Here is a 17,845-nt window from a genome sequence, read left to right on the forward strand (position 1 = left end):
ATTCTACATTTCCTAGGTTTCTTTCTTTTCATGAGTTGCAAAATGTAAAAAAAACCTTCTCAGCTCCATCTCTGTGATTTTTCTAAACAAGAGTAAGTGAATTTTATCAGCCTGGCTAATGTGCTCTGATAGAAATGGGTTTGTTCTGTATTCTTTTGCACAGGACATATCATCACCAGGAAGTACAGAGAAGACATTTTCAACTATTCAACTATGATATCTGGATACTGGGTACATATACCGTTCAGAGTTGATAATGACTATAGTGGTACATAAAGCCAGCCAACCAACCAGCCATGCAGCGGTAAATAAATCAATCTAGTTTTTTTGTTTAAAAGTTTGCTTACACTAAATGAACACAAAAATTTCATCCTACCATACTAATAACATGCATACCACCTGTTGTGCATCCACTCTAATTTTTGCTTTGGTGAGCCACCACTACTAGATAGGAGGCCATGTACTAATTCAAAATATCAGCGAGCCAAGAGACAATTTAGAACCACAGAAGTATGATCTCTTATATAACCTGAAAACATCTTTCAGTGCTTTGCTCAGCATCCTTACATATATTCCTAATCCTCTCCACAAAGAATGAATACTGATTTCACTTACAATTTCACCTCTGGATCCCTTTTCTCCTCTGTATCCCTGAGGAAAAAATGAAATTACATTAATCTTTTATGTTCTCCATCATTTGCTTTCAATCACACTGAGATGTACTGATATATAAGCACTTATATGAAGAAATGCATCAACATTAATTCAGCTGTATGAATATTCACAGAAGGGCATTTACTTTTTTACTGGATGAAAATTAATAACTTTGTAAAAAGTTAGCATATTATACTACAGTTCAACTAATAAAAGTTTGCAAGGAATTTACATAGCATGTTTTTTTACATAAACCTTTCTTTTTTAGTTTCTTTGTACAGTAATTCATAAATAACATAAAATTAATCCGCAAAATCTGCTTGTGCTTCACCTTTTTTAAAATGTGTGTCTTAATTCAGTTTATAGCTCAGTGTAATTCTGTTTGCTGTATTTCACCTATTACATGTTTAATAACTACATAGAAAGTATCAGTCTTCTTCAACAATCCTTGACCTCACATTCTATGTCTAATATATATATTTAAGCTTGAACGTCATTACTAATGCTTGCAGTGAGGACTCTAGAGTTTGTATTGAGTTCTTCTTTTGTGATTGAATTGTCAACAATTTTCTCTAACACTACAATTCTTTTTGTGTGTGTATTTTTATTTGGTATTACTATATTGCTTTTTTACCTATGTTTGCTGCTTAGAGTCATTAATGTGAGAAGGGCATCAACTGAATAACATTAATACATTCAAATACATCCGTTTTTCTTTGTTCAGTTTCTAATATTTTTACAGCTTATATTACACTTGGGAAAACCATGCTTTGACAATATAAAATTGCCAGTGTAATATCTTTGAGTTTTAAAATACAGCTAGATCTGTCATATTTGTTCTCTAAAATAGTATATAAAATAAATATGTAAATAAATAAATAAATATGGTGAAAACATACAACCTTGGTGAATTCCAGTCTCAATGCTGAAGCATTTCGATGCTCCATATTCTGATCTAAGTGTTGCTGCCTGGTCATCATACAAATTTTTAAGCAAACTGATGAGGTGGCCTGCCTGATACGTTCATGTTTTTAAGGAATAGATACGATTTGTTGTAGTCTACATAATTATAGTCTAATCAATAAAACAAATCAGAAGTCATTCTCAAATTCTTCTGCCTTTTCCACTATCCACTGAATATTCACAGTGTGATCACAAGTATTCCTGCCTTTTTTGAATCCACCTTGTACATTTGGCAATTCTTGTTTCATATACCATTGATGTCTGTATTACGAAATCCAGAGAATTATTTAATAGTCTGTGTGATAAACAAAACTTTTTAATAATATGAGCATGTTACTAGCCTCCCCGTGGGGCTTTTTGGGTGGGTGAGGGTATTGGGATATAAATAGATATTTTTCCAGTCCCTTATTTATTTTTTTATTTTATTTATTATCAAATTTATATACCGCCCTTTTCCCGAAGGACTCAGGGCGGTGTACAGCCAAAGTAAAAAACATAGATATAAACATTAAAATACAGTTAAAAAGATATATATGCGTTTGGCCCCATAATTAAAAGAACAATAACAGACCTATTAAAAACATTTTAAAAAGTATTAAGCCAGCCCGGCTTGCTGAAAAAGAAAGGTCTTCAGGGCATGGCGGAAGGCACCGAGGTCATGAATTCTTTGTATCTCTGGGGGCAGTTGATTCCAGAGGGCAGGTGCCCCCACACAAAAGGCCCTCCCCCTGGGGGCCACCAGTCTACATTGCTTGGCCGATGGCACCCTGAGGAGGCCTTTTCTGTGGGAGCGCACAGGTCGGTGGGAGGCCATTGGTAGCAGCAGGCCGTCTCGAAGATATCCAGGTCCTATGCCATGGAGGACTTTAAAGGTGATAACCAACACCTTGAAGCGCACCCGGAAGACCACTGGGAGCCAGTGGTCCCGGAAGACCACTGGGAGCCAGTGCAGCCTCTAACATGTTTTCCATTGATTATGATTATGTGCTATTAGGTTGGCCATGACTCTAGAAATCAACTGGTTTTTCTTCAATATTTTTGTTAGTGATATTTTCTATAGTTCATAGACATTTCACTTTCCAAATGTGTGCCTTTAGTTCAGGAATGAAACCCTTGTATGTGTTACTGATTGGAGATCTTTTTTGTATAATTTTGCTATGTATTTGTATTCTATGTATTTTTTTTCCTTAAGAAGTAGTTGCCTTCTTTGCCTTTTATCATGTTTCGCTTGATCTTTTGTAACTTTCTTAAATGAAATTCTTAATCTTTTAGATGTTATACTCAAGTTCACTGCTTATTTAGATATAACCCCTTGTCTTTTTTGTTCTTCTCTAGTACTAAATATTTAATTGACCAACTTTTCCTCTCCCTACTTTGTCTTTTGTTTTTCATCTTTCTTCAGACATTTTCAAAATTAACAAACACTCATTTCAACATCTTTTGGGGGTTCTTTTTGTATTTCAGAATATTTTTCATTACACAATCCTTAATAATGTTACAAATTTCAGTATAGAGTTCTTAAAGTCCATCTAATCTATTAGATCTATTCCTTACCTTACACTCATGATAATATGGAATATCGCAATGTAGCAATAGTTGGTCTGATGAATTTGCTTTCTTTAGTTTGAATTATAATTTCCCAAGGAGTTTGTGATCTGAGTTACAGTCAGAACCACATCTTGTTTTTGTACACAGAATGGAGCTTTTCCAGATTTGACTGCTGTTTACCTACTGAGTTTGATTTTGGTCCTTCTTCTCAGGTAATGTATTGAAGTGTATTTTAATTTATTGGAAGATATTTGCTAGAAATATTTGCTAGAATAACAAATCTGTAAATCAAGGTAATTTTTCCCATTATTCCAAGTATATTTCACTTCTAACGTAGAATCCTCATTTGCTGTAACTATTATGCTTTCTTCTGATATTATGTCAACACAGTGTTTTAAGTCACCCTAAAACCTTCTGCTTCCTCTGCCTCTGTGGTTACAGCATAGATTCCATCACTATAATAGTAATTAGATTGGTTTGTTCTGAAACTGAACTGAAATTAAATCTATTATTTGGAAGTTGTTTCCAAGCATTTTGATTTGATTTTCATTCCTTTTTGTTAACAAGTAAGCCAGTAATGTATGAAGTAGGTCTCGTTCCTTCTAAGCTTTTGCAGACCATTCCAATTTGCTGATTTCCAGAATAGCAATGTTTGATCTTAACATCTCTGCACTGAAAACATAAATTTTGCCTTGATTCATATTTCTGTCATTCTATATATCAATTGTATAATATCTTTAGATAATTTTTGCGTTGGACATATCAACAGCTGCATCCAGTATTGCTCATACTTGCTTTATGCTATTTGTTTGTTTATTTATTTCCTGTCTTTATTATTTTTATAAATAACGTAAGGTGGTGAACATAGCTATCTCTCTTTCTTCCTAATTTTTCCACAACAACACTGTGAGGTGGGTTGGTCTGAAAGAGAGTAACTGTTTCAAAGTCAGCCAGCAGGCTTTCATGTCTAAGGCAGGACTAGAACTCATAGTCTCCTGATTTCTAGCCCAGTGCCTTAACCACTAAACCAAACTGGCTTTTCCCAGTAGCTTCTGATTTGGGGATTCCAGTATTATTTTAACATTGTCCTGGTCCACTTAATTTTCATGGAAGAATCTTGAAATGGGTTGCCATTTCTTGCTCTAATGTATTGTATTTAATCTGTATACATATATGTTTTGTTACATTTAATATATGGTTAATTAAAATGTTATGTATAGAAATTACACGAATAATTTTCATCTTATTAAGGATATATCTGAATGGTTCAGTACCATCCAAAGCATAAAACAAAAATAAAAAGTACCATTCATGCTTATAATTAGGACTTTCCTACAGAACAGATTTATACATGTGTATTTTGCCTGTTAAAAATAAGCAATTTTCTGATTTTTAAAACAGTTTATGTAATTTCCATATATTGTAACTTTTTAAATAAATATTCCTTGGCATCAAAAATGTTTGGGAACTAAGGACAACGTATCTTAGGAAAAACGTAGAGAAAGCATTACGTGTAGGAATAAAAAACAAATTGTGATGATCTGCACTTACAGGTTTGCCAGCTGGACCAACAATACCTTCATAACCTACAGGGCCTGTGTTTCCCTGAAAACCAAAAGGAAAATAATTTGCAGAGCAATAACTGAATGCAAATATTCTTATGAAAATTTAATGTTATGTCATACTTTTATTTACATTCCATTACCAAACATATAATACTAAACTGTTTTCTGGGTACAAGATAAATGTACAATGCAAATTTAGTTTATCTCATTTTTATTTTCATATTTAGCTTTTCAGAGTGGCATTATGAAATTTTGAATAATGTACTAAAGGTAAAGGAATTTGACTTCTGTTTATTTAAAAAAATGAGCAAGTATTAAATTTCATGTACACATTTTGTGTTTAGATTAACAAAAAATCTCATATAGTATGCTGCAAGCTGTAATTTAAGTAAATAAGCAACATCACCACTATAACGAAGTTATATTGCTTTACCAAACAAAAATAATTCAATTTTATAAATTTATTTTGGTTATTTCTTTCACTCAATGTTCTGCCCCAGCTCTGGATTCCAAAGGATTGTGACACACACCAACGGTCCTTATCAAAGTTATAACGTACCAAGAATAAACAAAGTCCTGCAAAGGTTGGCAACCAGCCCAGAAAACAAGATACAATAAGACACTCACTATCGAAACTGCTCTTTTTTTTTTTTTTTTTTAATTTGATTTATACGCCGCCCTTCTCCGGAGACTCAGGGCGGCTTACAATGCGTTAAGCAATAGCCTTCATACTTTTGTATATTTATACAAAGTCAGCTTATTGCCCCCACAAACTGGGTCCTCATTTAACCTACCTTAGAAAGGATGGAAGGCTGAGTCAACCTTGAGCCTGGTAAGATTCGAACCAGCAGAAATTGCAGGCAGCTGTGTTAATTACAGGGTGCATTAAACCACTGTACTACCAAGGCTCCTTTAATAATTACACGTTGTTTCCAGCAAGAAATTACTAACTGCGTGTGATTTAACTAGGCTAAGGGAGTGGCCAATTATCCTCAAACCTTACTCTCGAGGAGACCTCCTCCTCCTGAGTAGCCACTCCTGCCTTTTGGCAGCCCTGCATGCTCGAGCATTGAGGAGAGGCTCCTCCACTTCACTCTCTCCACTTGAAGGAGCCTCTGGAGGTTCTGAAGGCCCTGGCTGAGTCTCTGCCTCTGACACCACATCCTCTTCAGCCTCCTCGCTGTCCGACGCGAGCGTCGGCTGCGCAGGCTGCTGGTGCGACCCCACACCAGTCTCCTCGTCGTCGGGATCAGCCACGATCCGTGCAGGCCGCTGGCGGGCCACAACACTCAAATATTTTTGCTTGAATGCAAAGATAAATATATATACTACTTTATTAGGTTATTGTGATCTACAGTCTAGTTCTCCCTAAAATTAAAAAAAACCACACAATTAAAAAAATCAGTAAAACAATTCAGAAGTAAATGTATAAAAGCAATAATAAAAACTAAGATTAGTCCTAGTCTAATAAAGTTTTAAAGACTATATACCAGGGGTAGGTTCCAAATCCTGTTGCTACTGGTTCGCTCGTGTGTGCGCGGGTGCTCATGTGTGTGCCAGCACTTCTACAAACCGGTAGCAAACAACCACTGCCATATAAAAATATTCAAGGAGGAGGCCAAATATATTTTGTGCATATCTTGGTCTATGTAATGAAAACCTTTTTTTTCCTTAATTATAAATTCATTATTAATAATTGTTTGGGAAAAGCTCAAAGTTATATAGCAATAGTGCTTAGACTTATATGCTGCTCTGTAGTGCTTTACAGAACTCTCTGAGCAGTTTACAACTTCAGCATATGGCCCCAACCATCTGGGTCCTCATTGTACTGACCTTGGAAGGATGGAAGGCTGAGTCAGCCTTGGTCAGGATTGAACTCTTGGCTGTGGGCAGAATTAGCCAGCAATACTGCATTCTAATCACTGCACTACCAAGGCTCTTATCTGCTAAGCATGGTAATTTGTGTACATATTAAGTAGGTAGAGGAACTTTGATGGAACTGAACTAGTGATGGGTGGACCTTAACTGAGAAGGTCTGAATGATCTGGGAGAAACATTGAAAGTTTAATTTCCAAGTGAAGTATTTTGGGAAACCATGATTAAAGAGGCCAGGAAGGATCCAGTAGGAGCCTATCTGCTCACTCCATCCAGATTTTCCTAACAGCTTAAAATAGGGAATGTAGTGATTCTAAGATGTAATCCTGACACTAATTATGATATTCAGGATTATGTTATTTTGTGCAATGTAACTTGCTTCACATATGTTCCTTATGTAATTGTTTCCTGATGAATGGAATTAGATTTGGGACTTACTTCATGAACAGATTTGCTAAGATGTTGTCTTATTTATGTCTGAGTTCAATAGCAGAAAGGAGAAGCTTCTCAGGACAGATGGACTGCTTTACGTTTACACCAACTGATACAGGAGTGTCCTTTTATTGGACTAATTCATGAATGCCTATCAACCTCCTGCTTCTTCACAGTCCTACAAGACCGATGCCTGTGATAATAATGGCAGCTGAAGTTTGACTTGTGAAGAACACTCTCATGTGGTAGCTGCAAAAAATAAACTGATGGTATAGAAAGAACCACTGTAGAAGGCAAACATGAAACTTTGGTCATGCTAAACTATCTAGAAAAAATTCAATCAGATTCAAAAGATAGATGAAAAACTTGTATACCTATATCTTACTCATATCTAAGACAGCATCTTTAGCAATTTATCTTGAAACGGGGATGAGGTTCAGGTACCCATAATTTTAAAATGACTGTGATTGTTTATTTTGGTTTTAAACGTATCGAGAAGACTGATTTTTATGGAGAAATAGCTTTATCTGAAAGTTTTCGCACTTTTCTTTGGAGAGTCTCAACTCTGATCAGCAGGCGCTCTCATGGCCAGAAGAAGTTGCCCATTTAACAGCCTTAACCAACTGTTTGAAATATTACAACTTTTTTTATAAAATTCTAGTAGACATTGCCATCTGGTGGCCAGAACTAATGTTTTTTTCAAATATGAAATTTGGTCAGCTATTTAGGTTCTAGAAGAGAATATTTGTAGCTCGTGGCGCCCTCGGTGCTTTCTGAACTTGACTAAATCCAGAAACTGGTAGAGAATTCCTGGAAGCCTGGAACTCTGACCAATCAGCCATCAACAAGCACATATGCAACATTTACATATCATTCATAAGGGACAAACGAAAAATTAAAAAGGAAACAAAAAGTCCAAAATATCTTGCCAGCAATTAATACCCATATAAACAGGGATTAACGCCAGTATTAATACCAGACTAACAATCAAGCAGTAAACAATAACCCGATCAAGGATCTACCAACTCAGATAAACAATCAAACAGTAAATAACAGCCTAATCAAGTAACTACCAAAAAGAAAACACTCCCACTAATGCTAACTGGGCAAGTCACTATATATAGAGAGCAAACAAACACAGGCTTGCATTTATGAAGACACGATTTAATGTGATCCCCTCGAATGTCCTCGACAGTAGGCTCTCGGGGGGAGTAAAATCCATCTATTGTACATGTGATGGCCGATCCCCAGACTCTCTGTTCCACATTACATTCATATGTCCCCACAACCGAGACATAAAATCAAGATTCATTTCTCCTATTTCCCAGAGATTCCCTGGTTCACCTGATCTGTTCAGCCTTTATTTCCTACTCCAGGACACAGACCCCAATATAACTCCAAAGGTGGCAAAAATTTTTGCTGCAGTTGTGGCTGAAAAAAAACGGGGGAAGAGACGGGTAACCCCTACGGCAGAGGATCACTAGTACTGACAGTACAGATTGTATCTGAGGCAGTAGATGGTGTACTGTCACATGATCTATTTATATTTGTAAAATATACTCCCCTTCTATGTGTATTTTAATTTGGTCTCTGACCGCAATAAACAGCTTACTTACTTACTATATAGAGAGCAAACCCCACTCCCTTCTAGCACTGAAGATATTTTCTAGTTGAGTAATGCAACATCTGCAAGAAAACAACCAAGCTCAGAGAGCACCAAGGCTCTACTAAGATATTTTACTCAACTACAGCAAGAACAACCACCATAGGTCCATCTTGTATTAAGAATACTTGGGCTCATGCAAGGGCTTATTGCAGCTCTGCTCTGGTAGAGCAGAGCTGCAATAAGATAGACAACAGCATTGGCATTTGATTTGTGTCACTGCTGTTCATTAAGTTATTTCTGTTGATTTTAGATACATATTGATTATGACTGTAACTTGCTTATATTTGACTGGCTTGGTGTGAATAGCTGTAAACAAACAAATAAGTCTTGATATTCATATAAATACTTACTATTTCACCTATTGGGCCTTTTGGTCCCAAAATTCCAATTAAACCATGATCACCTTCAGGGCCCTAAAAATATAACACAACACTATTTATTTGGGGGGTTTTGTTTGTTTTTTTGTTCATTTATCAAATGCACAACAATTGGATAAAAAAACCACAGATATAAAAACAACAAATATAAAAAAAATATTAAAATATACATTAAGAAATAAAGAGTATTATTCAGTGACCCCATGTAGAGAGATGAAAGAGCCCTGAGCCCTCACACAGTAAGGGCCCAATAGATGGACTTCTCATTCCATGTCATCTTTGACTGGAATTGACCATCATCTTCTATTTAATTCCATAAGTCGTAAAAGATGCTTAATATTTATTTAAACTGGTCTCAAATAAACCACATACCTTGGGACCTGGAAATCCTTGAAATCCCATCAAACCTTGATCTCCAAATTCTCCCTGTAATATTTTTAGACAAAAGGATTAATACTTTGGAATGACATCTTAATAGATACTTAATACATACTACAACAGATACATACGGGGAGTCCTTTCTGGCCAGGAAGTCCTGGTGGGCCTTGATCACCTTGTGTCCCTGGAAATCCTCTTTTACCTTGCTTTCCTGGATGTCCCCGAAGCCCTTGTTCACCCTGCAGCAAGCAAGAATGAGAATGAATTCATATTCTCAGAGAAAGAATGCCATCAGCCTTCCCAGTTATAGATAGCTAAGCGTGCGCTTAGCAAACCAGTTGTTAAACCGGTAGGATCCCACTTCTGATACCATTACATTAGCAAAGAATCTTTTGTTATTAATAAAATCAATTAATTTTTTTTAAAAAAAAATTATGCACAACTTGGTTTTTACTGTATTATTTCATAAGCCATGCCAGGTCATGTTGGAGTGTCTTATAAATTTATTTATTTTATTTAGTATATTTATATAGCTGTCCTCTTACAAACACATTACTCTGGGTGGCATACAACACAACAACAGTTGCAAACTCCATAACAACCTAAAAACATCAAAAAAAACCAAAGTACCTTTAGTCCTGGGAGGCCAGGGCTTCCTGGCACACCTGGTGAACCTTTTGGTCCATGACTCCCAGGATATCCTGCTAGTCCGGCTATTCCTGGGCTTCCTCTAGTACCCTTGACAAACAAGAGCCAGTTAAAGAGAGTCCCTTAAGTCAGCCACCCCATTTATTTTTTAGCAGAGGACAAATACAAATTTTAATATATTCAGAATAGCCACTATTATTTCATATATAAATTTGACTAGCCATATTCATACACTGTGATGCTACAGCCCTGAAATAATAATGCCATTATAATAAGCACTGCGTACAATGATGGTGCTACCTGAAATATCAGATATGATAGCATAAATAAAGGAGCATAAATAAATACTAACTCTATAAACTAGATTCTAATTCAGAAATTCACTCACACATTTCACAAACCTGCAAACATCAATATCAAACTAACTACTGTACCTACACTGGTCAGAAATTCCACCAACATAACAAGATAAAGATGGCTCCAATTAAGACAAAAAGGAGTTTTTGAAGCTGACCATCTATTTTATTGTAAAAATGTTAAGTGAACATACGAAAGGCATTGCTTGTGTTCCCATTGTAGCACATTCTGTTTCTACATAAGTTGATGTTATACTACAATGTAAAGTAAGTAAAGAAATGGAAGTTGCATTAATGTATTTTTGACACACTTCCTTCTCAAAGGAAAATGGCTGGCATTATCTGTAGGGAAATACTGACATTCTATTCTTGTCTAAAGTTTGCTACTGCACATTACTGATGATGCAATTTTTAAAAGACCTCAGCCATCAACATCGGAATAAAATTAGTTCAACTGTTACTCACAGGAAGGCCCTGCTGTCCAGGTAACCCTGCTTTTCCAGGATTGCCAGGTACACCTTCTGGTCCAGGGTTGCCAGCTACACCTTTCTGACCAACAGGACCGGATTCACTCTGAAATAAATGTGAATTCTGTTTGAAAGGCCTACACCATCTAGATCTAAGTAATACCACTGACAATCTAGCACAGTTAATAACCAATGTTATAGTAGCTCAGGTTGATAATATGGAATTGAGATTAGATTTGCTTACTTCATTTCAGCTATATTTCCTCTCTGAATATATGTATTCATAATAAAATTAGGCTGCAATTCCAGAAATACATTTCAAGGATAAGCTATATTTTATGGAGCTTAGTTTTATGTTAACATCTCAAGATTGCAATATAAAAATATTTCATTGTATATTTCTATAAGTTAAGGACATTCTATTTGATTTGCTATTTATTTTTCACTGATAATGTGTCTGTCTGCATAATATAACCTAAACTTATCTATATCTGTATTAGTCATAACTTAAAATAGAATCACTTGATCGATCAATTTACTCACAGGCATTCCAGGTTTCCCAGGCTGACCACTTGATCCTTTTTTGCCAGTAGGACCCTAGAAATTTCAAAATATTTATTAACTGTCAAACTATAACATCTAACAATCAGTTAGGATTCTGAATTTTTCCACCATATTTTTAATTATTTTTTTATAAAATTTATAGGCCACCCATTTTACCAAACTAGCTGGCAGAGCGAGGTCTTTAGGCTGTTCTGGAAATTCAGGAAGGTCAGGCAAACCTCACTTCAGGGGACAATATGTTCCACAGGGCAGGTGCAACGGCAGAGAAGGCCCTTCTCCTGGATCCCGCCAGCCAGAATAATTTGGCTAATGGGCTCCACAGCCTGCCTTTTTTGCCACTACAGGAAGGGACGGCCAATCCCAGTGAGATGAGATGGTCCCTCAAGTAGCCTAAACCCATACCGTGAAGGTATTTAAAGGTAATTACCAACACTTTAATTGCATTTGGAAGCAGACTGGCAATCAATGCAGCTCGTGGAGCAGTGGTGTTACATGGGCCATTCTTGGGGACCCAAGAACTACCCGTGTCAACGCATTCTGTACCAACTGTAGCTTCTGAATGCTATCCATGGGTAGCCCCATGTAGAGCACTACTATCACTAGTTCATTCGTGATATGAATAAGGCCTGAATGACTGAGTGCATTCTTAGCACCACTTAGAGATTATGAGCTGACTACATATTCTTTAAGATGTTTGTCCATTTACCACAAACCTTTTTTTCTATTGAGGGACATGCTACTGAGCTATTGAGACATGCACCTTAATATAATATGTTTCGCTTTCAGTCTCAGATTGTGACATATCTTCAGAATACAATTCTACTGCAGCAAAATTTAGTTTAAAGTGGGAGTTTAAGAGTACAATTGTCATTATAAGAATTGCTTATATTTATTTATTTGGAATTTGCCCAATACATCAAGCAGAGATGAATTATGGTACAATCCGTATTTTCTCTCCAAACAGATTCAAGTGGATTTTTACTGTAGCCATGATCCAGAGAACACCATGCCTTGTAAGATTACAGAGAGCATTTAGCAATGGCATTTAGATTTATATACCGCTTTACAGTGCTTTACAGCCCTCTACAGATGCTTTACTTCAGCTCCCACTTTTCAAATAACATTCCCTACATGAAACATGACTGTACCAAAGTTTTAAAAACCTTCTGAGGGTTAGAGCAGAGACATGCTATTGTAAACAAAAGTAAACGAAAAGATCTGCTTAGGAATCAGAGTTTTGCTTTGTAGTTCTTTGGCCACTATAAACCTGGATTTGAGATCTGGCTTCTGGAGTAATTTCCTTCCTTTTAAGAGCACCAACAAGGAAGTTGGTGCCTTCACCATCCACTCCAAATCTTCCAAATGTGAAGCTAGATAACAAATTATCCAAAGCTACTGCTGTTGTTCAATCTGAGCAGGCTTATCCTTAGGCAACAAATAGGAAATTTCATGATGTCATTATGTTTTGAATTGCCTCTATTAGAGGGAGGTTTAATATGGATCATACCCAACCTACCGTCCAATTCCTATTTGGAATATTTTTGGTTTTATTACAAAAGAGGCAGGCTCAACAATAAATCTCTGTGTTATACTACTAAAGTGATGTGTTTTATTATTTATAGTTATTTTATTTGCATAATCTTCTTCCATGTTATTTTTGCATTCTGTTTTACTTGCTTTGCCTTGCCATAACTTTTATATCTAAATTAAATTTCTTCATCCTTTTATCTATTTTTCCATTGTCAATACTTTTAATTTTTCTTTTTGCTTTACCTACACTTGAATAGTAACATCTGCTGATCTGTATTGCCACTGGTTTGGTCTTTGTTGGCTCAACCCCCTCCCATAACCTCTCCTAGGCACTTCCTTTCTAGATACCTTTTCCTGGCTCTAAGTAGGATATCACTGATGATGGTATTCAGGCTGGGGCAGTTTAAAAACAGAGGTGGTGGCAGTGCTCTAGGCAAAGGATGTGTCTTCTATATCCAGTCAGAGGGATTCACGGAGGTAAGTTGGGTACATAGGGAAATGAATATGTGTGAGTCATTATGCAAATGATGCCATAACTCATTCTTCTCATTTTGACATCATCATGGTTATTCTGGATGTAATTGCACTCAGTAACTTCATCAATACCGTTTATATCACCCTAAGTTCTAGGGATGAGAATAAACTTACAACGTAGCAACTACGGTAACAAAGTATTTATAGACTTTAAAGCAGGGGTCCCCAATACTTGGGCAGGGGACCAGTACCGGTCTGTGGCCCGCTGGGAACTGGGCTACACAAGCAGCAGGGCAAGTGCGCAAAACTTTATTTGCACAAGTGCGGTATTAGGTTACACGCGCAAAACCATCCCCTGCCCTCCCTCTTCCCCTGCTGCTGCATCCGCCGCCAGTCCGTAGAGCCAAAAAGATTGAGGACAGCTGCTTTAAATCACTGAATAACCTTATTTTGAACTTTTTCCCTAAAAAATTTCCACTTTCTACTTACTTGAGATCCTCTTTCTCCTTTTGGTCCTTGCTCACCCTCTTCACCTGGCTCACCCTTTTGGAAAAGAAAATGGTAATATAGATAATGTTTGTATGATATCAAACCTGAGGATAAATGGAGATTTTCTCACTTGTTTTTTAAAAAAAGGCAGAATTACAATGTACTTTATTAGAGACTTACTGGTGGCCCTTGTTGTCCAATAGCACCTCTAAGTCCTGGGAGTCCTGTGTGACCCTAGAAACAAGAGAACCTATTCTTGATTAAGGAAGTTTCCATTTCTTTCAAGAGTATAAATTCTAAAATGCTAAGTCTTGCTTTAATTAACTGATGGCGCAAGAAAGTAGCACCTCACTGAGATGACATTCAGATATATCTATGTTACAAGAGAAGGGTGGCAGTACAAATCAAAAGGCAAACAATGCCATTCAAAGGGCATATTACAAATACACATACACATATTCTTCGATGTACTGTGTTAAGATCTATTTACACATACACACACATTTATTTACACTTTACCGCACAAAACATTTGTGTCTCTTATTCCAATGTATTCTTAAAAATCTTGCCATTTTTGCTTGTTGATAAGTCTAAAATCTATTCTGCTAGATGCCTTGTGGTATCTGCAAGATCTTGTTGCTTTTATTAAATGGATGGAACCCACTTTTGTAGCATATGCTCTGCCCTCTTTTGCTGTGAGGGTGATGTGAAATCCAAGCCTTTTCCTAGTCCATGTTCTGTATGATGCTGACATGAATATGATATTGATTATCAAAAGAATAACAAAGAAGTTTCAATCTTATTTATTTCCCAGTTCCCAAATCTTGTTATTCAGTTTCCAAGCATTCATTCTGATAAATTGATCCTGAATTCTCTTTAGGGTTTAGTTTTTATGTACAATTAGTTGCTATGTTTTCCAATTTTTTTCAATAATCAATGTTTGTCCTAAATTTATTTTAAAGAGATATTCAGGTACGTGTACAAGACAGTCATGTTGCTGTAAGTTCACTAGAAGTAACATGTACATAAACACCAAAATAAGTTTTACCATGTAACCTATGTCACCAGATTCTCCTCTTTCTCCCCGTTCACCAGTAGGACCCTAGAGAAATAACCATAAAGAATCCAGACTGTTTAAAATTTCATTTGAAATACAGTTACTGCATTTTTTTTTTTTTTACAAAATAGCATATCTCAGGGGGAAAGGAAGGAAAAACAAGATGTTAGCAAATTCCAAAACACTGCAAAGCATCACTGAAATTTAATTTGTTATTAGTTCTACAGAGCTGAAAGAATATATAACCACATGAGTTAAAGTGCTGTCTAAAAATACTTAGGTTTTGAATCATTCATGCTCAAACCTAAGCATATCAAACTGAAAAGTAGAACTGGTGAGGGTTTTTACAGTAGATTCTAGAAAGTTTAAGGAAATGACTCCTCATAATAGTAATTTGAATTTACATAGAACCTTAAAGTGATTCACATTATTTCATACAATATATTTCTGCTGTCTAACATGTTTATATACAGAGTAATATTATCTGCATACAAATGGATGGCCAAAACCTTTAATGGATTAGTTAAATTCATCCATGCATTTACTAGTTCCTACATCAGTGAGATAGCTCCTATCTCTTCAGTATTTTCCTTTATTATTTTCAGTGCAGATTGAAAATCAACACAGTGTATAACTAATATTACTACTAACCTCTAAACCATAATCTAAGAAGCATGGGTTGCATCAATAGGGTGTAGTACATGTGCAAGCATACACATGCATATTTTAAAACAAATTGTATCTGTTTATACAATGTTGACTGTAATTTTCTGGCTAAAGAAAGACCTACTGGTTCACCTAGGGGCCCAGGTGGTCCTAGCATTGAGCTGTCTTCCCCAGGATAACCCTATAAGGAAAATAAAATCAGTTGTTTATTGGTCATGAAGTCTAATTTTTTTTGTAAAATACATAAATTATACATACATCCTTTAGTATATGTGTGTTACACACATACTAACACAAAATATTGTTCAATTTATATAACGGATTGCGTCTGTGACAACAATCTGAAAATTAATTATTTCATAACTCTTTATTTTAAAGAACTATGAAATAACACATTCAGTCACCCACAATACAATTTATATGTGTGTCTATTTGAAAGTAAATCCAATTAAGACTGATGAAACTGACTCTCAGTAACAGAACAATATACATTTTCTAATTTGTAAAGTTCTTTGATGTAGAATGTTTACGCTATTTACACTATTAATTAAAAAATTATAGCTTAGTTTTTTTAAACATTGATTAAATGTATTTTGTAAAGTCATAATTGTCTTACACAATATTTCATTTTAAATTTCATTTTAATGTATGCCAATTAGTGTATATTCAAAGTGACAATAAAGTTATTCTAAAGCTAAGTCTAACAGATAAAAATTTTATCAGCAACAGTTGCTTTAGTTAGCCAAATGCTAGCTTTGAGTCTCCAAGGCTAAATCTTTGTAAGCAGAAAAACCAGGCTTTTGATTCAGAATCCCATATGTTTTCCAAGTAAAGCTGCTTTATCATTAATGTCAACGTGTAAAGGTAAATTTATATGTACACCCTTTCAAAATGCCACACTCTTTGAAGCTACACTATCTCTTTTAATGTGGAAATTTTATCAAAGATCCATAGAAATTTATGAGGTTTTTAAAAAGGTAGGAGTTCCATATGCAACTTGGAAATACCATGCCAGCAAGCAGGGTGATCAAAGTTTGCAGAAGACAAACTATCTGGAATGGAAACATTCAGGATCAATTTTAAAAGATTTGGGGCTTTAAAACTCTAAATGATTCGGACTAGAGTATCTGAAGCTTACCAAATTTAGAAACCATATGAACTGCTTCATTTCAAGTAGATATCAGGATGATAGGTATTACAAAATTGCTCATAAATTCTTACTCTAGAAAATATAAAATTCTCTGCCATTCAGAGAATTCTTAAGACACTTTTTATTTTCATTTATATGTTACTGTTGTTCTTCCTCACTCATAGCAGTTCTTCAATTCAAAGAGAAAGAAATGGCAATTGTGTGAAGTTTTTCTATCATGTATATAATGGAAATTTCTAAATACTACCTTTTGACTGCAATATGGTGTAAAACAGTGGTTATCAACCTTTTCTTGAACATGGCCCCCCTTAACTACCTTTTGCGGCCATGGACCATGGCCCCAGACCCCCAAGACTTAACTCAAGATTTAATATTTCTTCAAGCTTTCACAGAACCCCTGTAACATCACGGCTCCCAGGGGTCTGTGGACCACGGGTTGAGAACCACTGATCTAAAGATATTGAAAAATCTCTTAAAAACTGTTACAAACTACAGTTTCTAATTTATAGAACCAGATTGATGTGTTAAAGCATTAGACTAGAAACCTGGAGACCTTGAGTTATAATCCTGCCTTGGGCATGAAGCCAGATGAGCGACAGTCACTTTTTCTCAGCCCTAGGAAGAAGTCAATGGCAAATCACTTTTGAAAAATCTTGCCAAGAAAACTGAGGAACTTGTCCAAGCAGTCTCTGAGAATCTGGCATGATTGAATGGAGGAAAAAAAACCCACCCTGATTTACATGGTTTGATGGTGATGATTTTTACTAATACAGCATCAAACAACAGGGGTATCATGAGAAATTGAATAGTTGTGACCAACCCTATTTATTGCTTTGCAAGATTAATAAAAGCAACACTCTATTCATCCTGCAGTTGGACACCCTCCTACGACTTCATTAAGTTTTCATGGGCAGTATCTACACAGCCAGATAAAGTAGACAGCTTTAGACTTCCAATGCTATGATATCTGCTGTAGTTAATGATTA

General features: G+C 35.8%; 1 protein-coding gene and 1 long non-coding RNA gene across 2 annotated transcripts in view; one reads left to right on the forward strand and one right to left on the reverse strand.

Moving 5' to 3' along the window:
* COL24A1 (collagen type XXIV alpha 1 chain) overlaps window positions 1-17,845 on the reverse strand; it is a 144,447-nt gene that overhangs the window by 14,585 nt on the left and 112,017 nt on the right. The window contains exons 42-53 of the mRNA XM_034437135.2: window positions 15,834-15,890; window positions 15,035-15,088; window positions 14,167-14,220; window positions 13,987-14,040; window positions 11,473-11,526; window positions 10,928-11,035; window positions 10,089-10,196; window positions 9,590-9,697; window positions 9,453-9,506; window positions 9,054-9,116; window positions 4,717-4,770; window positions 616-651 (exon numbers count right to left, since the gene is read on the reverse strand). Coding sequence (XP_034293026.2) covers window positions 616-651; window positions 4,717-4,770; window positions 9,054-9,116; window positions 9,453-9,506; window positions 9,590-9,697; window positions 10,089-10,196; window positions 10,928-11,035; window positions 11,473-11,526; window positions 13,987-14,040; window positions 14,167-14,220; window positions 15,035-15,088; window positions 15,834-15,890 — 804 coding nt within the window. The remainder of the gene's footprint in view (window positions 1-615; window positions 652-4,716; window positions 4,771-9,053; window positions 9,117-9,452; window positions 9,507-9,589; window positions 9,698-10,088; window positions 10,197-10,927; window positions 11,036-11,472; window positions 11,527-13,986; window positions 14,041-14,166; window positions 14,221-15,034; window positions 15,089-15,833; window positions 15,891-17,845) is intronic.
* On the forward strand, window positions 235-12,513 carry LOC117677152 (uncharacterized). Its single transcript, XR_004594668.2, has 3 exons — window positions 235-304; window positions 3,313-3,377; window positions 12,458-12,513. It is a non-coding gene; the product is annotated as an uncharacterized LOC117677152 (long non-coding RNA).

Source organism: Pantherophis guttatus, chromosome 3, assembly GCF_059756535.1.
Source record: "Pantherophis guttatus breed Tessera chromosome 3, ASM5975653v1, whole genome shotgun sequence".
Classification (NCBI taxonomy): Eukaryota; Metazoa; Chordata; class Lepidosauria; order Squamata; family Colubridae; genus Pantherophis; species Pantherophis guttatus.